The sequence below is a fragment of the Cotesia glomerata genome, linkage group LG8 (assembly GCF_020080835.1).
Source record: "Cotesia glomerata isolate CgM1 linkage group LG8, MPM_Cglom_v2.3, whole genome shotgun sequence".
Classification (NCBI taxonomy): Eukaryota; Metazoa; Arthropoda; class Insecta; order Hymenoptera; family Braconidae; genus Cotesia; species Cotesia glomerata.
This window is the reverse complement of record NC_058165.1, coordinates 4,468,337-4,490,237: the sequence shown is the minus strand read 5'-3', so window position 1 is coordinate 4,490,237 and position 21,901 is coordinate 4,468,337. Positions and strand designations below refer to the sequence as shown.

Sequence of the window (21,901 nt, the reverse complement as noted above, 5' to 3'; positions counted from 1 at the left end):
ATTTAAGTTAAAAATTTTTTTATTGTAATCTTAATAACTTTTAATTGGTTTAAACATTTATTGTTATTATTATTATATTGGTGATTATTTTTTAATATAACGAAGCATTATTATTACTTACGTAAATATTCGAGTGTCTGTAGGATGTTGTAGTGGTGATCAATAAACTATTTGATAAAAATAGAAAGTGAGAAAATATTACGAAATAGTTAATATTATAATTATTATTATTATGGAATGTGAAAAAATTGTGTTATAATCTTCAAAAAACTGTACATGTGTACTGGTGCATTTTACCATTAATATGGACAAATATTATAGTGCATATTATTAGCGTTTATGTAAATATATATTTAAATATTGAGAATTATTTTCATTTAAAAAATAATATAATTCTCGTATTGATTCATCACTATCATACTTATATTGAAAAATTTATTGTAATAAAATCAGGAGTAAGATAATATAAGAAACATCTAATTTGTAGTAAATATAATCAATAATATAGGACGATAAAATAAATATTAAATTTCAAATTTAATTATACTGCTAGAAAAAATTAATGAGACAAATAATTTATTAATTTTGATAATTAAAAAAAATTATATTTTTTTTAAATAATAATAAAGTTAGTCGGCTAACTTTATTATTTTTTTATTTTGTTTAATTTCTTTAATTAGAACTAAAATAAAATTTTTTTAATTGCACTTACAGTTTTTCAAATTTTTCACAAATGAAATTAAAAAAAAAAAATTTATTTGCAACGATTTTTTCAATAAAAAAAAATTCTAAATATTTTTAAATGTCGGCTAACTTTATTGTCATTTTTTTTAAAGGTTGAGTAAAAAATTAAAAAATTTGAACCTTAAAAATTTTTATACAACTAAAGTTGGCCAACGTTTTTAATTTTTTGATTTTTTTTCAATAATTAAAATAGAACAAAAAAATATTTTTTAAAAATTGCACTTACAGTTTTTTGAGTTTTTTACAAATGGAATTTTTTTTTATTTTTTTGTAATAATTTTTTTAATAAAAAAAAATTCGAAAAATTTTTAGCTGTCGGCTAAATTTTCAGACAATTTTTTAGAAATTTCTAAAATATTTAAGAAAATCTTTTGATTCTTTAATTTTTTCCAGCAATTCCATATCTTATAATTATTTTTTTTTCATATCTATAACTCAATTTTTTTTTTTTAACTATGCACCTTGCTTATCGATATATTATATAATTTGCGACAGGATTTCCTGGTATTTATTTAATATATATTGTGCGTTCAAAGAGAGTTGTAATTAACCATACTAGAATTACTAGAATAGTGATTATTTTTTATATTTAATTGAAAAATATATAATTTCCATTGTTTTTAGTGGAACCCAACTAAAATTCTTAATTTAAATATTGAGAAATAGATTCTAATTAAATCTAACTGATCAATAAATAAAGGTAAGTACATACAAGTTAAAATGTCGCCTTTGATTATTATAATACTGAAATCAGCTAATGTCTGATTTTTTTTAATGATTAATGATGATGAATTTAACAGATATTTATCTATTTTAAAAATTTTTACAACAATTAAATTATAATGAGAAAAATTTAGTAAAAAAATTCCACGTAAAAATTAAAAAAAATTATTAGTGTGAAATTTTTTAGATATTTTTTTTTATAATTGATTTGTTATAAAAATTACAAAAATTGTCAATTTTCTGCTAATATATAAAAAAAGTCTTTATTTATTGTTACAAAAATCAAAAATATTGACAGATGTCAGCTAACTTGAAGATAATTTTGAATTATTATAAAAAACTTTTCTTTATAAAATATTTATTTATTTTAAATAATGTATTTTTATTAAATTTATATTATCACTTAATAATAATATTTCAGAAATCATTATGTACAAATATTAGAGATAATAATAAATTTAGCCGACATTTTTTATTTTTTTTTTAAATTATTAAATTAGAACTAAAAAATATTTTTAAAAAATTGCACTTACAGTTTTTAAAGTTTTTTACAAATGAAAATTTTTTTTCTTTTTTTTGTAGCCATTTTTTCAATAAAAAAAAAATTAAAAAATTTTTAAATGTCGGAATAATAAATTTTCATCAATATTTTATGAAAATGAATTCAACAAATATTTAATATTTAATAGTTTTAACAATTTTCGTGAGAAATAAATTATTGCAAAAAAAATTGACATGTAGAAATTAAAAAAAAAATTAAATATGCCATTTTTTAGAAATAATTTTTTGGAACAAATTTTTTTGTTAAATAAAATTAAAAATATAATCAAATGACTGCTAATTTTAATGTCATTAATTTTTCCAATAAGAAAATTGGAATTTTTCAATAAAATTTTTTTTTATGATAATTTAATTGCTATAATATTATAAAAAAAATTTCTACCGTCAATTAATTTCAGTCTTTCTAAAATATATTAAATTTTAATGAAAATTAAGTTATCCAACATTTAAAAATTTTTAGAATTTTTTTATTGAAAAAATGACTACCTACTAAAGTTAGCAGGCGTTTTTAATTTTTTATTGTTTTTTTCATTTATTAAATTATAAATACAAAATAATTTTAAAAAATTGCACGTGTAGTTTTTTAAAAATTTTACAAATGAATTTTTTTTTTTTATATTTTTGTAATAAATTTTTCAATAAAAAAAAAAATTCTAAATATTTTTAAATGTCGGCCAACTTAATTTTCATTACTTTTCATGAAATTTTTTAATAGTAATAATTAAAAGTTAGCCGACATTTTTTATTTTTTTATTTTTCTTAACTCATTAAATTATAACTAAAAAATATTTTTAAAAAACTGCACTTATAGTTTTTGAAGTTTTAAACAAATGAAAAAAATTTTTTTTAATTTTTTTGTAATAATTCTTTAAGGAAGTATAGGACGTACAGTCCGTTCACTGAGTTTCATCTCACAATGCATATATATAGCTATACTATAGTACGTGACTTAAGAAGGATTAATGTTGTTCGAGACTGTACTTTCAGAAAACTTAACAAGTTTTTACTAGTGATTGAAATGAAGGTAGTACCCTCGCCAAAGTCGTTTTCTTAGGATTTTTTTTAAATTTTGGTAGATTAATGTTCATATAATTCTGCATCGATTGGCGCAATTTGAGAATTTTTTACCATCTAGTTTCCGAGATATTTAATTTTGAAGTTTGAGTTTTGAACGCTCTTATACATTACGGTATACGGGATATCGAAAAATTTACCTACAAACATTTTTATATCTTAGAAACTTTTCTTAGGATCTTTTTAAAAAACTAGAGTAACGTTAACTAACAACTAAACAATTTAAAAAAAAAAATTAATTGATAATTACCACACAGTTTCAGAGATATTTATTAATAAGTAATGAAAAATTTACCAGACTTTAACTGAGGAGGGGATACGTTAATAAAGCTGTGGCAACAGCGCAAGTTTTGTTAGCCGCGAAAGAAGTATGAGACGCGCATGCGCTGACAAATTTGAAAAGTTTAATTTACGTTAGGTGTAATATTATAGTTATTAATTTTATTTTTCTAAAAAAAAAAACTATGATTATTTTATGAAAATAAGTATTTTTTTATGATACTAAAGTTAGCCAACATTTTTAATTTTTGACTTTTTAATAATTAAATTAGAAAAAAAAACTTTTTTATATTGCATTTACAGTTTTTGAAGTTTTTTTCAAGTGAAATTTCTTTTTTATTTTTTTGTAATCATTTTTTCAATAAAAAAAAATTCTAAAAATTTTTAAATGTCGGCTGAATTAATTTTCATTTTTTTTTATATTTATTAAAAATTCGAAAAGTTAACAATTATAATATAATAATATATATTAATCTTTCAATATATGTAAATAAATAAATAAACGCATGTATCAAAACAGAGGTAAGTCTACAGCCAGTCCAAAACACTACAGTATAACCACTATAAAATATCTTAACGCTCACGCAGTGTTGCCAGACTTTTCAAACGATCAGTATCTCCTTCGTGATTGGCTGAAATAAGTACATAAACAGCAAAAAGTTTTAGGCTTGTCAATAATGGCTTTCTGGTATGTGTACCGTACACTCTGGCATAAACTTTTGACGACGGAAGTCGCGAGGGTAATACCTTAATGAAATTTAGCTTACCGGAATAATCTTTTACGCATTAAATAACTATATTATTATCAAATAATTGATAATTTATTTTTAATTTGAATAAAATAATAAGTTTTTTAATTTTAAATAAGGTAAAAGCCCCAATTATTGACGGGGGTCTAAATATTGACACCCTAAATTATTTTTAAATATATTAAATTATCTGTAATAAGAATAACGACCAAATAAATTTTTATTAAATTGCACGCCTCATAGCGCGAAGCGCGTGAGGTTGTGCTTTATACTCGACTCGTCAAGCTTAAGCAATTTTGTGATCTTTAAATGCCTTTAAATCACAACCATATATCACTTATACAATAATATAGGTAGATGTACACGGAGAAATCACTTAAATCAAACCATCTTTTACTTTCTAAAATCATTTCATGTAGCTATTTTGAAAAAAAAAACGTTTTGAAAAAAATTTTACGTGGACGTCCGGATGTCACCCCATTTTGGATGTACCAATGATTACTCCCGAACAAATTGATATTTCAAGACCGGACCTTTTTATTAGTTTACGAATGCGATGAACTGGGTCCGTATTTCATATCAGTAGCCTAGTTAACGTATTTTTTTTTTAAATTGAATTTTTATTAAAATTTATTACGATATAACCGTACAAAGACAAACGAATTTTTCTTATTTGTCACGTGAAAACTATGGCGCCACTTGATAAAGCTAGATTTTTTAGACTGCGTGCGCATATAACAAGAAAAAAGGGCGCTGATATTAAAAAAAAAAAAAAATACTCCGTAAGAAATTACTTAATTATAATTTTCTTTTTTTTATCAGTTACACAATTTATTTTTTCTTAAAAAATGAATGAGCGTTATGAGGCGTGCACTTTTGGATTTTCCAAACTTTTTTTAATTAATTAAAAAATTGAAAAAAATCACATTCAGTTCAAAATATTAAATATTAATTATTAAAAAAAAATAAAGTTAACACCAGTTCATCAAATCAGCTTACGAGCGTCTATTTTCTTAACAACTTTGGTTAGAAAAGCATTTTTTTTAACTGCCGAGTTTAAATTAATTTTTTCATGTAATTATATGATCTATTTTTTTTTTTAATTAACAATATATGAAATATTTATAAAATTAAATAATCGAAATTAATTGTATGCTTTATGATATTTAAATAATGGGAGTCAATAACTAGTTCATAATTTTTATGGTGAATCCCATATTGACAGCCAGTCGACAGCGCTATGACGCCTTTTTTTTTTAAGTATAAAATACGTTATATACGCGATTATATTCAAGGCTTTTAACTGTCAAATAACTCGGCGTGTTTTAGTGTTAAATAAGTTTTTAAATAAATTGTTATATTTTTCATAATAATTATTCATTCATAGAAATTATTATTAATTAACTTTAATAATATTGATTACTTTATATCAAGTTTTTGATAAATAACAATATAACCAAATGATTCGACGCATGTGCAGTAGGGGCGTCAATAATTGGGGTTACGGTACGTCAATAATTAGATCAATCAATTTTTTAACCCGTCAATAATTGGTGTATCCAGATCATATATTTAATTATTTAAAATTAATTAGTAAATATCACTGATTATCATTTTAAAAAAAGAAATTGATTAGTTAAAACATTACTGAAGACATTACCACAAACAAAATTCATCGATATTTATATTTGATTGCTTAAAAAAAATGAAATCATAACTTTGTCTCTTATAGCGTCAATAATTGGGACTTTTACCTTATTTTTTAAAAAGTTTGGCAACGCAATAAATTTTATCGTGGTTGCGCATGCGTTGACTGCTCTATTCGTGTTTTTGATGTGTACGTGTGTATTATGTTTACAAGTAATGCTATTAAAAATATCAAAATATTAAAGAATTAAAATATTGATTATTTAATTATGTTATGTTTTATAATAAATAATAACAATTTTATAATATTTTTCTTAACCTATTTGATATTTCTTTTAACCTATTTCATTGAAGCTTTAAATTTCCCGCGCGACCCACCATGTACGGCGTTGCCGTCGACATAACCCACATTTGCTATGGCTGACTATTTTTTTAAAATTTAGATTTTTCAAACTCAATTATTTTTCTAACTAAGTACCCTCAACTTAATTTTATTTTTTCAATAATTTTTGAAAATTTTTTTTTTTCTTACAATGAGTTTTTCGAAGCTTTCTCATTATTTTTTCATCATGAAATTTATTAAAACAAGAGTAGGTGTGAGATTTGGTATGTCATTACAATGTTCAATGACCTGTTTTGAATCTTGTTTTATAAATAAACTATCAACCCTAGGTCTCTGAAATTTTAACACAACACGTATTAAATATATTTCTATCGATCCTAAAAATTTTAAATTGATCTCATTATTTCGACTTAACTCCCATACCTCCTAAAAAAATCATAAAATTTTTTAGATGTCGGCTAACTTTATTTTCATAATTTTTGATTAAAATTTTTTTCATGATAATTTCATTGCTATAAAATAAAAAAAAATTTCTAGTGTTAATTAATTTCAGTGTCTCTAAAATATATTAAATTTTTACAAAATAAATTGATGGGAATTCCATTAAATCCTACTCAATTATTTTGATTGGTTCTAAATAGAAAAGTTGAATTGGCGCTATTACCGACGTAATAATAACGCTCGACATTATCAGATATATAGTATATTTAAGCGTCGTACTAGTGCGTAAATTTTATATATTTACACGTCATTCATTTCATACATTCCAATTCCAAGTACTTGACGTAAGTAAACATTCGTTTAATTTATACATGTATAACAAGGTCTTTCAAATCTAACCATTAGAATTTGAGCCACGCCAGTTGTTAGTCATTGTCATTACTAATACTGATATTTTAGGTTTGAACAGTAATTTTGTGGAGCACGTTAACAGTCTGTTGATCACAGCCGTTTCATAATCTACCGTTAGTAGGTCGTGAAAAAATATATTGTAAAGTGTTTGATCAACATTTTTAATTTTTCTATTTTTATTGTAAGTATTGTTGGCATAAAATTTACTATTAAATTATTAATTAATTTACACGTGTAATAGGTTAATTGCTTATGAGGTTAAGGAGGTCCTTTCGCCGCCAATGTAAAATAAAAAATATTAGGTTATGAGTAAATTTAATTTTTTTCTAATAGTTAAGGTCCTTATTTGGGTTGCAGTCAACTAGTCAGATTGACAACATTCCGAATTAATAAATTTCTAGAACTTAGAAAGTAAATATAAAATATAATTTAAAATAATTAATTTTACAAATTTTAAAATTTCGAAAAATATAAACTTGAATAATGAAAAAACTAAAATTATATTAATAGAATCTTTCAAAGTCACAAAGTCTCAATAAATTAAAAAACATAATAACGAAAATTTTTACGCCAGAATGAATGAACAGAGGAACACTCATTTAGCCGAAAAATGTAAATATATAGTTATTTGAATGAGTAATTTTCGGCCGAATCATTATTCGTATGGATGAGTATTCGGATGAATATACGTCGGAACGAACTTTTTTCGAAATTAAATCAATTTTAACTCTTGAGGAATATAAGATTTATGTTTACCTATATTCGATAGCTCAGTATTTTATAATTTGCAAAATTGTTTTTCGGCTGGTATTATATTTAAGTTAATGTATTTTATAAACTTTGAATGTAGCGGAATTTTTAATTTTCTAAAGTTTTGATAATTCGGAATGCTGTCGATCTGACTGGTTGACCGCAACCCCCTTATTTATCTTATAGTGAGGTTTAAATTATACTTTACCGGACAAATTTTTGAAAAAATAAAATTTTTAAATGTTAGTATTTGTTCAGAGTCTTACGAGAAAATCAGACGTTTGCAGTATTTCTCGAATTATACTATCAGTCATGGATTAGATGAAGTAAAAAAAAACTAAAAATTAGATTTTCGAAATATTCAGGTTTCTTTTTTTGCAATAAAATATATCAGTTACCGAGATATTTATTGAGAAATTAATATTTAAAAATCACAAAAAATTCTCAAGTTACCTACAATAAAATGGAGTCAAAAGATTTGGCAACGTTGCGTAGCGCGCGAGCTTCAGACCATTCAATAAATTCCAACTAAACTTTAACGCGCTTATGTTTTTCATGCATACTTATTAGTTAATTTATTTTTAACAAATTTTTATAATTCATAATTGAAAAATAAAACAATAATTAAAAAATACATTAGAAATATACTTTCTTTGTTGCTGTAAGATGGACAGCGGAGCTCTCGGTCCACTTCACTTCCCCCCTCCCTGGGCATCAGGTACACTGATAGAAGGATTTATTTGTATTAAAAAAATATTTGTTAATAGTTAACAAATCATTTATTAGAGACCATTTTTTAGTATCAAACAAATATTTCTTAGTATTTCAAATGATTTGTTTGTATTTAATAAATCAGATATTCATTTATTAAATATTAATAAATTTTTTTAAATACTAAGAAATATTTGTTAAGGACTAAAAAGTGGTCTCTAATAAATGATTTGTTAAATATTAACAAATATTTTTAACTATAAACAAATCCTTCTATCAGTGTAGCATCTCAGGGTAGTAGGAAGTGGTAGATTATAGTGAGTTAGCGATTAGCTATTTACTGAAGTTTGTTGTTGTTGTTGTTGTAGTACAACAACAATCAATCATCACAAATTTGAGATAAAATACATTAGAAATATACTTTTTTTACAAATATAAATAATGCTGTGAAGCGGGAAAGAATAGGAGTTACGGTAATTATTACGTGAAGCGTTCCACATTCACGTAACAGGATATTGATAGGAAAGGATTGAGAAAGGAATGTGGAGAGGATCATCTTAATGTGAGTTTATAGAATATGCGAGAAAAATTATTAGATAGCTCGGACTGGGATTCGAACCCAGAACCTTCCGAAGACATGTCGGCTACTCTACCATTTGAGCTATCCGGTCTATACTGAATTTCCTTTCGCTTATTCTATATACATTAAGCCACACCGTCCATCTTACAGTAAGCATTTTTACAAATATAAATAATGCTGTGAAGCGGGAAAGAATAGGAGTTACGGTAATTATTACGTGAAGCGTTCCACATTCACGTAATAGGATAATGGTAGGAAAGGATTGAGAAAGGAATGTGGAGTATTCCTGCCATGAGACATTAGAATGTTATGGTTTTGTGACTAAACATTTTTAATTAATTTATTTATTTACACTGACTGCAAAAAGTTAAACACGTTTAATCTTATATTGTGCAAATAAAAATGTAAACAACCGAAATAAAGCGTTGCCAAATCACGGACAGGTTACTAACAGCTGATTTACAACAGTCAAATTAATTTTTGTATTTAACTATTTTTTTTTTTTAATTTTCAAAATTTCAACGATTAATGCCTCATATACTATTTATTTTTTAATTTTAGGAATTTTTATGGGTTTTGTATTTTAATTTATTGAAAATTTACTACTACAGTTGTTATGACTCAACTGGAGCGAAAGGACTTCCTTAACAGGCATTTGAATTTTTTTTAATTTTTATTAAAAAATAAAAAATAAATTCAATCTAGAAAATTATTTAAAAAAAATTGAAATAAGTTTTTAAAGATGAAATTTTTTAAATAAATTATTCTTGATATAATTTATTTGTTAGAAAAATTATAAAAATAATCACGTGTTTTAATTATGATACTAAAATTAGTAGAAATTTGATATTTTTTGAGCCAACAAAAATTCTAAGTAAAAAAATATTTTTTAAAAATTGCATTTAGAATTTCTCAGATTTTTTACAAGCAATTTTGTTTAAATAATTTTTTTCAATAAAAAAATTCTAAAAATTTTCAGATGTAAGCTAATTTAATTTCCATCTCTCAATTTTAGTAGTATTATTTGTTAGTGAATATAATTGTATACAATGTCTAAGTATATAAAATATAAATAAATTTATTTTGTAATAACTGTCAATAATAAGATCACTTTTATTTTTAGGTGAAGAATCAACAAGCATCATGAGTTACGGATATCAGGTAAAAATTATATTCAAATTATTGATCAAGAATCACCAATGTTTTTTTTTATTTCACTTCAGTGCATGTAAATCTGATTACTTATTAGTTTAGTAAATATTGCTGAAGTTTATGATACTGAAATTAACAGACATTTGATCATTTTTTAGGATTTTTTTTTGCAAATAAATAAATGAATTAATAAATAAATAAAGTAGTCGATAAGTGTACGGAAAGTCGGGAGCAACTTATACTTCTAACCATAAAATCAAGACGTTTAAATTTTATTTGAAGATTTACTTATTGTTTTTCTTTAATTTAAATAAAAATCAAATATTTTTTTAAATATTAATTTGTGGACTGAAAAAAAATTACTAAGGTAAAAGCCTTAATTATTGACAGGGGTCTAAATATTGACACCCTAAATTATTTTTAAATATATTTAATCATCTTTAATAAGAATAACTATCATATAAATTTGTATTAAATTCTAATTAATTAAAAAATTGAAAAAAATTACTGTCAGTTTTTTTATATTTTTAAAAGTAATTAATCATTTATGGAAATTATTATTAATAAACTTTAATAAAATTGATTACTTAATAATAAGTTTGGATAAATAAGAATAAGCAGATGATTGTAGGCTGCTTAGTATAGATGTCAATAATTGGGGTGAAGGTATGTCAATAATTAGATCAATCAGTTTTTTAACCTGCCAATAATTGGTGTCTCCGGGTAATCAATTTAATTATTTAAAATTAATTAGTAAATATCAGTGATTATGATTTTAAAAGACGAAATTGATTAGTAAAAAAAATCAAATTATAACTTTGTCTCTTATAGTGTCAATAATTGGGGCTTTTACCTTAGTAAAAATTGTAAAAAGTCGACATGGAAAAAATTATTTACAAAAAAAAACATTAAATAATAATACTTAAAAAAATTTTTGATACTATATTTATCATTTTTTTAATATTAAAAGCTTTAAATTTAATGTAACAATTCTTATCTTAAATGAGTCATGAAAGCAAGTAAAAAAAAAATAAATCAGAAAGCTTTAATTTTTTTTTGAATAAAAATAGAAAAGTTTAAGATAAAATTAGAAAAGTTTAAAAAATAGAAAACAAATTCAAAAAATTTCACTAATAAAAATAAAAAAGAGTATTGATATTTTTTAGAAATATTTTTGGTAGTATTTTAATACATTAAAAAAAAAAGTCACTTGAATCAAGTAAAATTTTTTAGTTAAAAAATTTTTCAACTCTAATCAAGACAATGAAGTTCTTCAAAATTATTTTCTTGATTCAAATTAATTTTTTTTTTTTATTAATAGATATTTTTAATTTTTGATGAATAACTTTTTTGATGACATTAAAGTTAGCAGTCACTTGATCATTTTTTTTTTTATTTTATTTATCAACAAAATTTGTTCCAAAAAATTATTTTAAAAAAATTGCATTTAAAATTTTTAAAAATTTCTGTATGTCAATTTTTTTTCCTAATTTTTTTGCAATCATTTATTTGTCACCAAAATTCTTAAAATTATAAAATATCTTCTAAATTAATTTTCATAATTTTTTGTGTAGTAATTTATTTAAAAAAAAAAAATCAAAAAGCGATCAGATATCAGTTAATTTTATTATCACTAACTTTTATTATTAAACCGTAAAAATCCTAAGGGCCCACCAATGCCGTATTCAGGAGAGAAGCCAAACCTTCACGAAGCTCACTCTAGTGGACCTCCTGCCCCTGGAGTTCCTCCTTATCCTTCAAGCGCCGGTTACGGTTTCAATCCAACACCAGGATCATTCAACATGCCTCAACCTTTTTCTTCCCCTTACCCAGCAAGCCCATACCCAAGTCCTTACCCTCCATCTTCTAACCCATCGATGCCGTATCCCGGCCAAGCTAATGTACCTTCTCCTTATCCTCCAAGCGCTTCACTATCTTACCCAATGAACCCTGGAGCTACTTTTCCTCCAAGCTCAACTCATCACCCCGCACAAAATCCCAGCTTTTCAGCACCGCCTTATGCACCTCAATCCTACCAACCAAATCTTCCTCAACAGCCTAACTACCCTAGCATGAGTTATCCCGGCCAACCGGGTGTCAATCCTGGCATGAGCATGAATTCAAATTATCCTGGCCAAGCGAGTTCTCATACTAACGCTTATCCTGGATCCTATCCCGGGGGCCAAGGGGCAGGAGCTTATCAATCAGCTACTACTATCGCTTATAGGCCTTATTCTTCTGCCTCTGCCCCCCGGATGACTCAGGTTAATTTGAAGGTGAGACTAACGTTTTTTTTTCTACTCTATTTTTCTCTCAATCAATCAATACTCAATAGTATTTCATTTATTTTCTATAAAATTATTTAATTGAATTTTTTTTAATTATTAATTACTAGCAACTTGCAATCACTATTTTTATGCAATAAAATTATCTATTGCACGCCTCATAGCGCGAAGCACGTGAGGTTGTGCTTTATACTCGACTCGTCAAGCTTAAGCAATTTTGTGATCTTTAAATGCCTCTATCACAACCATATATCACTTATACAATAATATAGGTAGATGTACACCGAAAAGACACTTAAATTAAACTATTTTTTACTTTCTAACATCATTTCATGTTGCTATTTTGAAAAAAAATTTTACGTGGACGTCTGGATGTCACCCATTAGTTTAAAAATTCGATTAACTGGGTTCGTATTTCATATCAGTGGCCTAGTTTACGTGTTTTTGTTTTAAGGAGGTCCTTTCGCCGCCAATGTAAAATAAAAAATATTAGATTATGAGTAAATTTAATTTTTTTCTAATAGTTAAGGTCCTTATTTATCTTATAGTGAGGTTTAAATTATACTTTACCGGACAAATTTTTGAAAAAATAAAATTTTTAAATGTTAGTATTTGTTCAGAGTCTTACGAGAAAATCAGACGTTTGCAGTATTTCTCGAATTATACTATCAGTCATGGATTAGATGAAGTAAAAAAAAACTAAAAATCAGATTTTCGAAATATTCAGGTCTCTTTTTTTGCAATAAAATATATCAGTCACCGAGATATTTATTGAGAAATTAATATTTAAAAATCACAAAAAATTCTCAAGTTACCTACAATAAAATGGAGTCAAAAGATTTGGCAACGTTACGTAGCGCGCGAGCTTCAGACCATTCAATAAATTCAAACTAAACTTTAACGCGCTTATGTTTTTCATGCATACTTTTTAGTTAATTTATTGTTAACAAATTTTCATAATTCATAATTGAAAAATAAAACAATAATTAAAAAATACTAGCATTCCTGCCATGAGACATTAAAATGTTATGGTTTTGTGACTAAACATTTTTAATTAATTTATTTATTTACACTGACTGCAAAAAGTTAAACACGGTTAAGATTATATTGTGCAAATAAAAGTGTAAACAACCGAAATAAAGCGTTGCCAAATCACGGACAGGTTACTAACAGCTGATTTACAACAGTCAAATTAATTTTTGTATTTAGCTATTTTTTTTTTTTAATTTTCAAAATTTCAACGATTAATGCCTCATATACTATTTATTTTTTAATTTTAGGAACCTTTATGGGTTTTGTATTTTAATTGATTGAAAATTTACTACTACAGTTGTTATGACTCAACTGGAGCGAAAGGACTTCCTTAATTGAATTTTTATTAAAAAATTCACTACGATACAACCGTACAAAGCCAAACGAACTTTTCTTATTTGTCACGTGAAAACTATGGTGCCACTTAATCAAGCTAGGTTTTTTTAGACTGCGTGCGAATATGACAAGAAAAAAGGGCAACGATATTTAAAAAAAAAATAAAAAATACTCTGTAAGAAATTACTTAATTATAATTTTTTTTTTAATCAATTACACAATTAATTTTTTTCTTAAAAAATGAATGAGCGTTATGAGGCGTGCACTTTTGGATTTTCCAAATTTTTTTAATCTATAGTAATAAATGGAGAGCCGGTTTTTTTGTCCGGTTATATTGCGAAAACTACTGAACCGATCGGAATAATAATTACACCATAAGATGCAGCGTGTTTCGGAGAAGGTTTTAGTATATGATATGGTGGTGATTACTTATCCGGAACCTATATTTTTTTTACTTAGAAATAATGAATTTTTATTGTAATTAAATTTATTCTATTCGATTGTCATTTGTTTAAAATAAATTTTTTAATTCTAGTGGTTATGTTTATATACTAGGCAGATTTCTTCACTTATGGAACCTGCAATTTCTTTAAGATAGTTGTAGCGTGATCGGCATTTCAACAGAAAATTATGAAATTTTTTTTATTGAAAGATAAATATATTAATAATTCACTACCAAAATTTCAGATCAATTGACCACACCGTTTTTGAGTAATTAATTTTTGAAATTGCATCTTTTACACGTAGCGGTATAGAGAGATGATAAAGTTAGTATGAAATCTTTGGCCCACTCAAGTGGTATGGAAGATTTCATACTAACTTTACCATTTCTCTATACCTCTACGTGTAAAAGATACAATTTCGAAAATTATTACTCAAAAACGGTGCGGTCAATTGATCTGAAATTTTGGTAGTGAATTATTAATATATTTATCTTTCAATAAAAAAAATTTCATAATTTTCTGTTGAAATGCCTATCACGCTACAACTACCTTAACTGAAACTTTCAATGCTCATTACAATTTTTTTTTTTTTTCATATCAATTATTATTAATTTTTGTAAGAAAGACACGGGAATGTTATAATGATTGCACATTGAAAGTTACAATGAATATTAGCTAGAATAATTACATGGATAAAAGGTGCATGCCAATTCGATAGAATTGGGAATCTGTGCAAGTCAAAACAATACTCTAATTAAATTTCAAGTCTAGATCTAAAAATGCAATTCTATAAAGCGCCCAGCGGAGCGGAGGCGTTACAGCTAGTTGTTTATAATAAATCAAATACGATAAAAAAAAATTCTTTAAAAAATTGCTACTGATAAGTTTTTAAAATTTTCACATGCGGAATTTTTTAATTAATTTCTTTTAATAATAATTTTATTGCTATAAAAGTAAGGTGAAAGCTCCTATTATTGACAGGGCCCCTACTATTGACACCCTATTTAATTTTATTATTTCATTATTAAAATCTGTTAGTAATCACAATTTTTGATATTTCACAACAATTTTACATATTTTTAAAATTAAAAACTAGTAAAATTTAATTCCAAGGTATAAACTATTTACCGCAAAAAAATTTCATTTTTTCAAGTAGCCCAAAACTGCTTATACGTTTGTAATTTCTTAACAATATTGTTAAGAAAGACCTTATTTTCAAATCCACATTTCTCAATGTTGTTTTTATGTAATTGCATTGTTTAAAATTATTTTAGATTATTTATAGTCTAAATAACCATGCAATCATTTATTTATGCTTTATCGAGTTAAAATTAATTTTAAAATAGCGGATGTCAATGATGGGGACACAAAAATTAACTTGCGTCAACTAACGACATAGGCCAAAATGTAAGGTAACCAACCCCCTCAACATACATATCAACGTATTAATTTATTTATTTATTTATTTATTTATTTAGAAAACGCCAATCGGCAATATACATCAGTGATATTATAACAATAAAAAAAATATTAAATTTGTGGATTCGAGAGAATCAGTTGAAATAGTATCACATTATTAAAGACTTACAAATTTATTGTAGTATAAACAGCGAAATTTATCAGGGTTTTAAGAAAAAAAAAAGAGATAATTAGTACATTAATTAATTTAGTTAATCTGATTAATTAGACTCAAAAAAGAGTTTCTTGGCCATGTTTATTAATGTTTACATACTGTCATGTGATTTTATAAGAATCAAAGTATTTGAGACTAGAAAAAATTGGTAAAAAAAACCTGGTAAAAAATATAGAAAAGCTAGGTCTTAAACGAATTTTAAAATAATAAAAATTATTGATAGTTTTGCATTAGTTAGTAAAAATGATTATTGTTGATATAAATTTAACTGTAATAAAAGACCTGTCAATAATAGGGTCAATGGTATGTCAATAATCGGCTCTTTAAATTTTTGCGCTGTCAATAATACATACATTCGACCTGTTGGTTTTAAATTGATATAATAATTATTAAATGTATTGCTATTAAAGTTAATTAATTAAATTACATAAGTAAAAACAGTGATTAAGGTGTCCTATAAAAAAAAAATTGACAATATTGATTTGAGACATAAAAAAATTCAAATATTCATGATCACTCTTATAGTGTCAATAATGGGGGCTTTTACCTTATTAATTTTTTTTCAGTCATCTCCAACCGTAGTACCGTTCCCTAGTTTCAACTCTCGGGAAGATGCTGAAGTTCTTCGGAAGGCGATGAAAGGATTTGGTACTGACGAAAAAGCCATTATAAATGTTCTTGCTAATCGTACAAATCTCCAGCGCCAGGAAATAGCTGTTCAATTTAAAACTCTTTATGGAAAAGTATGCTCAAATTTTAATTTCTCTTTTATTTTTTAATGAATTATATTAAACATAAAATACTTTGATTGTTTTAGGACTTGATAAAAGACTTGAAGTCAGAGTTATCTGGAAACTTTGAAGATCTTGTCGTTGCTATGATGACACCAATTCCTGATTATTACGCTAAAGAACTCCATGAAGCTATGTCGGGTATTGGAACTGACGAACATGTCTTGATTGAAGTAATGTGTACAATGTCCAATCAAGAAATCCATGTTATTCGCCAAGCATATGAAGCTAGTAAGTTGATAAAAATTATTTATTAAATCTTGATAATTAAAATGACGTTTAATAAATAAAAAATTTTAATCTAATACATTAAAGATTATGGTAAGGATAAATTGATTGCAATTCACAGTATTATTATGCTGAGTTATTATTTGAATTAGTGACATTAAAATTCTATATTTTAAATTCTTATTTTCTATATTAATTTCTAAGTTTAAATTTGATTTTACTTTGTTTATATACAAATTATTTAAATTAATTTTTTGAGAAAAAAAGTTTTGAAAAAAAAAAAGTAAATTTGTAAATTATACTATTAAGGAAATTTGAGAGTAACTAATGAGTCAAAATAATGTTAAAATTTTTTTTTTAATTTTAGTCTTCCCAATATTCGTCAAAATTCTTTATTTTAATTTAAAATAATTTAAACAGTTTAATAATTGATGATTTTTACTTATTTAATAAAGTAATGTAATAAAATGACTTTGGTATTTATTACTTGCCGGATTAAATAAACAAATTTGGCAATAGCGCGCTTGATTATACCTGTTGACGCGATGTTGTCAAATCTTTATTCGAATAAATAGCTGACGATAAACGAGTTACAAACATAAAATTTGACTTTAAATATTTCAAAAATTATATCGGTAATGTATTATTATTAAATTGTTTTTATATTTTGCAATAATCCAAGTTTCTTGTGTATAGTTTTTTTTTCCGTTAGGGGGTGTCCATAAATTACGTGAGGCATTTTTGAGAATTTTTTAACCCCCCCTCCCCCCTTGATAAGATTTCGTAAGATTTTCCTCAACTCCCTCCCCCCTCCCCTAATCTCACGCGAGATTATTCAAAATTTATGTTTTGGCTGTAAACGGGTTGGATTATTGAGAAAAAAAGTGCCATTCGGCTACACCCGACATGGATAGGTAGATTTCTTGTTTGAATATTGAAAAAAACACCTTATTAAAAGGCCGTAATGTCCTAAAATTTATTTTTTATTATATTTTTGCAAATAACGATATGAAACTGACTACAGCAAATAGATATTTAAAGACATCTACCTAAAAAATAGGATTTTTTACATATAAAAGTCATTTGATGATAAAAGCTAAAATTTAATTTATTATTGATTTTTTTTTAATTTTCTCAACTACGAAATAAATTGAAAAAAGTATTAAAAGTCGACGAACAATAGTTTAAATTGAAGATAATTAAACATATTATGACAAAATTGTATTAAAATTACGACATGAGACCGGCTACCACCGATAGATTTCTAAAGAAATCTATATCTAAAAAATTAGTGAATCCTATCGATCAATAATCAAATTCAACAATCGAGCGCTACTTTGCTGCTCTGCAGGGTTCAGACGAATACGACAAACACTATTGTGTCAAATTTGGCCATATTTTATTATAGAAATACTTTTTCACGCAATTTTACACTGTTTTCTGCTAGAGAAAAAATTACGTGATATTTGTTAAGATCCCCCCCTTCCCCCTAAGTGAGATTTGGTAAGATTTAGCATGATCCACTCCCCCCCTAGAACACCTCACGTAATTAATGGACGCCCCCTTAAAGTTGGGAGATTAATAATGAAAAAAATAATTAAAGTTTCAACAAAAGTTTGTCCGCCATAAGAGCCCGTGTATAAGGAGATAAAATATGTGATTTTTAAAATTTAATATCTAAGTAACTAAACGGTGAATCTTTTTTGAATTTTGGGATTAGATAAATGACGTATTTATTTATACGTATACTTAATTTCAAAGCTCAAAGTTGGAAATTATTTTTTACATTAGATTCGCTCGAACTTCCTTAAGTAATTATTTTATTTTACAATTAAATAAATCCTGTAATTTTTCAGGATATGGAAAATCATTGGAGGACGATCTTCGGGAAGATACTTCTGGCAATTTTAAACGTTTAATGGTCTCATTGTGCTGTGGGCATCGTGACGAATCATACGAAGTTAATCCAAGTGCGGCTATGGAAGACGCTCGACAACTTTTACAGGCAGGAGAGCTCCGTTTTGGCACTGACGAATCCACCTTTAATGCTATTTTAGTTCAACGCAATATCCTCCAGTTGAAACAAATTTTTGCTGAGTATCAGAATATTACTGGGCATTCGATTGAAGATGCTATTAAGAATGAATTTAGTGGTGATATTGAGAAAGGTCTTCTGGCTATTGGTAAATATATTCATTATCATTATTGTCACATTTAGAAAATTAATTTTTAAAAAATTGCATCTATAATTTTTTAGAGCTTTTATTTTTAAATAAATTTTTTTTGCTATAATTTATGTATTAAAAAAATTATCATCTGTCTCTCAATTTCAGTATTATAAACAAAAACAATTTCTACTTATTAAAAAAATTGATTTTTATTTTTAAAATTATTTATAGCACTATTAATGTTTTTTTAAAAAATTAATCTTCTATCAAAATATTACAAATAATTCAACAATATTTATTTTTTTTTTTTTTTTTATATTCAAATTCGATATTGCTCAATATGTTCTTGATTTATAGATGTCAAATTTTATTTATCATATTTATACTTCATCAATTATTAAAAAAAAAAATCCAGATTTATTTTAGTAAAAAAAATATATCCTTTTTATTTTATATTAAACTTTTTTTTTAAATAATTGACTTCATCAATTAATTACATAAGACTGAACTAGTTTCCGGAGTTTTTTAAATCCTTTGTTTAAAAAGTAGCACAGAACAATTTGTTACATGATAACTATAGCTAGTGTGTAAATTTTTTTTTTTATTTATTTACAAGGTGATAGAAATCATTAATCAGCTTGAAATAAATTTTAATGATTATTTTTATACAGTTAGTTAGTGTAAAAATAATTATTTATTTAAAAATTTTAGTTATCTTATTTTTTCTGAATTATTTATTTATCGATTTATTTATTAACTTACGCCTATCGGTAATATACATCAAAGAATACATAACTTGCAGTCACTATGTGACTGCTGTGACTTTTGAACTATAAAAAATTAAAATTTTGCTTTATTAAATAATGACTTTTGTTAAATTACACTGAACTTTCTTAAATATTGACGTTTTTAAAGATATAAGCTCATCCCGATGTTACACATATCAAGAGCTTTCATTTGAGTACCCACATGCATTTTGATATATTTTTCATATATATAAATATATAAAATATATAAATATATGAAAAATTGATGTGGGTACTCAAATGAAAGGTCTCTATGAGTGTAATGTCGGGATGAGCTTATATCTTTAAAAATATCATTAGCTGACAAGATACAATGTCATTTCTTAATTATTGACATTTTTAAAGATATAAGCTCATTCCGATGTTACACTTATCAAGAGCTTTCATTTGAGTACCCACATGCATTTTGATATATTTTTCATATATTCATTTATATATAAATATATGAAATATATGAAAAATTGATGTGGGTACTCAAATAAAAGGTCTCGATGAGTGTAATGTCGGGATGAGCTAATATCTTTAAAAATGTCAATAGTTTATAAGATATTTGTTAAATTGCACTGTACTTTATATTTTCATATATTTATATATTTTATATATTTATATATATGAAAAATATATCAAAATGCATGTGGGTACTTAAATGAAAGGTCTTAAAGAGTGTAACATCGGGATGAGCTTATATCTTTAAAAATGTCAATAATTAAGAAATAACATTGTATCTTGTCAGCTAATGATATTTTTAAAGATATAAGCTCATCCCGATGTTACACTCATCAAGAGCTTTCATTTGAGTACCCACATGCATTTTGATATATTTTTCATATATACATATATATAAATATATAAAATATATGAAAAATTGATGTGAGTACTCAAATGAAAGGTCTCGATGAGGGTAATGTCGAGATGAGCTTATATCTTTAAAAATGTCAATAGTTCACAAGATACAAGGTCATTTCTTAATTATGTATCTAGAGATAGATCATTTTCGAATGCAGCCTAAATACTTATCATAATAAATTGACTATCGGCGAGAATGAAATCTTGAAAAGGCACAATTTCAAATCAAGACTTTTGCAATGACACTAAATTTCACTAAAAAAACCGATTTTGTCATATGATTATTCTGTAAACAAAATTTATCTTATTTTCTTAATAATATAGATTAATTAATTAAAATTTATAAATATATATCAATAATAAATTATTTAAATAATTTCTTTTAGTTCAATGTGTGAATCACCGTGCTGGATATTTTGCGAAACAACTTCACAAAAGCATGAAGGGAATGGGTACAGACGACCGTAGACTTGTCAGACTTGTTGTAACACGAGTTGAAATTGACATGGGCGAGATAAAGCAAGCGTACCTTCAGGAGTATGGAAAATCATTAGAAGATGCTATTGCTGTAAGTTAAAAATTTTAATATTTAATTTTAAAAAATTTTTAAATTATAAATAACAATGATAACATAAAATTTATTTTTTTAGGATGACTGTTCAGGACATTACAAGAAATGTCTCTTGGCACTGATTGCCTAAATAAAAACATGACTACAAAGGTATTTTGCATTTGATCATAAATCAGAAATAATTATTCAAGGCTATCGAATTTTATTTATTATTCAATTTAATTTAATTAAGCTAAAAAAACAGAAAGTATTAAAGTGAATTTATGAGCTTGTGTGTTAAAATTAAATTGAAATTTAAAAGACAAATTTTTGAAAATTATAATTTTTTATACACAGTAAAATTAAAAATTAATTACATGTTTTATTTTTTATTTTTTATTCAATGAATTTTTGTAACGTAGAAGTCAAGTGATAATAGAAAATATATAATTCAAATAGATAGTGCATAAAATTTTTAATTATATAACTATTATACTCAAATTTAGAAGTGAGCATCACGATCAATTTACATTTATTTAAAAAATATTAAGTACAATTTTAAAGACAAGAGAAAAAATATTGAAAGTTTCTATACAGCCAAAATAGTAATTGTTAATT

General features: G+C 25.0%; 1 protein-coding gene across 6 annotated transcripts; it reads left to right on the top strand.

The window, feature by feature from the left end:
• The first annotated feature begins 91 nt into the window (after nt 1-91).
• Nucleotides 92-21,479, top strand: LOC123270258 (annexin B11-like). Of its 6 annotated transcripts, XM_044736232.1 has the most exons (9): nt 6,806-6,905; nt 7,021-7,153; nt 10,137-10,174; nt 11,833-12,441; nt 16,461-16,637; nt 16,712-16,916; nt 18,770-19,096; nt 21,120-21,301; nt 21,384-21,479. In XM_044736232.1, the coding sequence occupies exons 3-9, from the start codon at nt 10,157-10,159 to the stop codon at nt 21,432-21,434; spliced, it is 1,569 nt and encodes a 522-aa protein (XP_044592167.1). In that variant the 5' UTR covers nt 6,806-6,905; nt 7,021-7,153; nt 10,137-10,156; the 3' UTR covers nt 21,435-21,479. The 6 variants fall into 6 exon arrangements, with proteins under 6 accessions (XP_044592169.1, XP_044592167.1, XP_044592168.1 ...); XM_044736234.1 differs by lacking the exons at nt 6,806-6,905; nt 7,021-7,153 and adding an exon at nt 92-187; XM_044736233.1 differs by lacking the exon at nt 7,021-7,153 and having other exon boundaries at nt 6,822-6,905.
• The last annotated feature ends 422 nt before the right edge of the window (nt 21,480-21,901 follow it).

What these genes read in the sequence shown, in the direction of transcription:
- LOC123270258 (XM_044736234.1), top strand. An exon ending in TGACTCAGGTTAATTTGAAG is followed by an intron (nt 12,442 to 16,460) that starts GTGAGACTAACG and finishes ATTTTTTTTCAG; the next exon opens with TCATCTCCAACCGTAGTACC. An exon ending in TTAAAACTCTTTATGGAAAA is followed by an intron (nt 16,638 to 16,711) that starts GTATGCTCAAAT and finishes TGATTGTTTTAG; the next exon opens with GACTTGATAAAAGACTTGAA.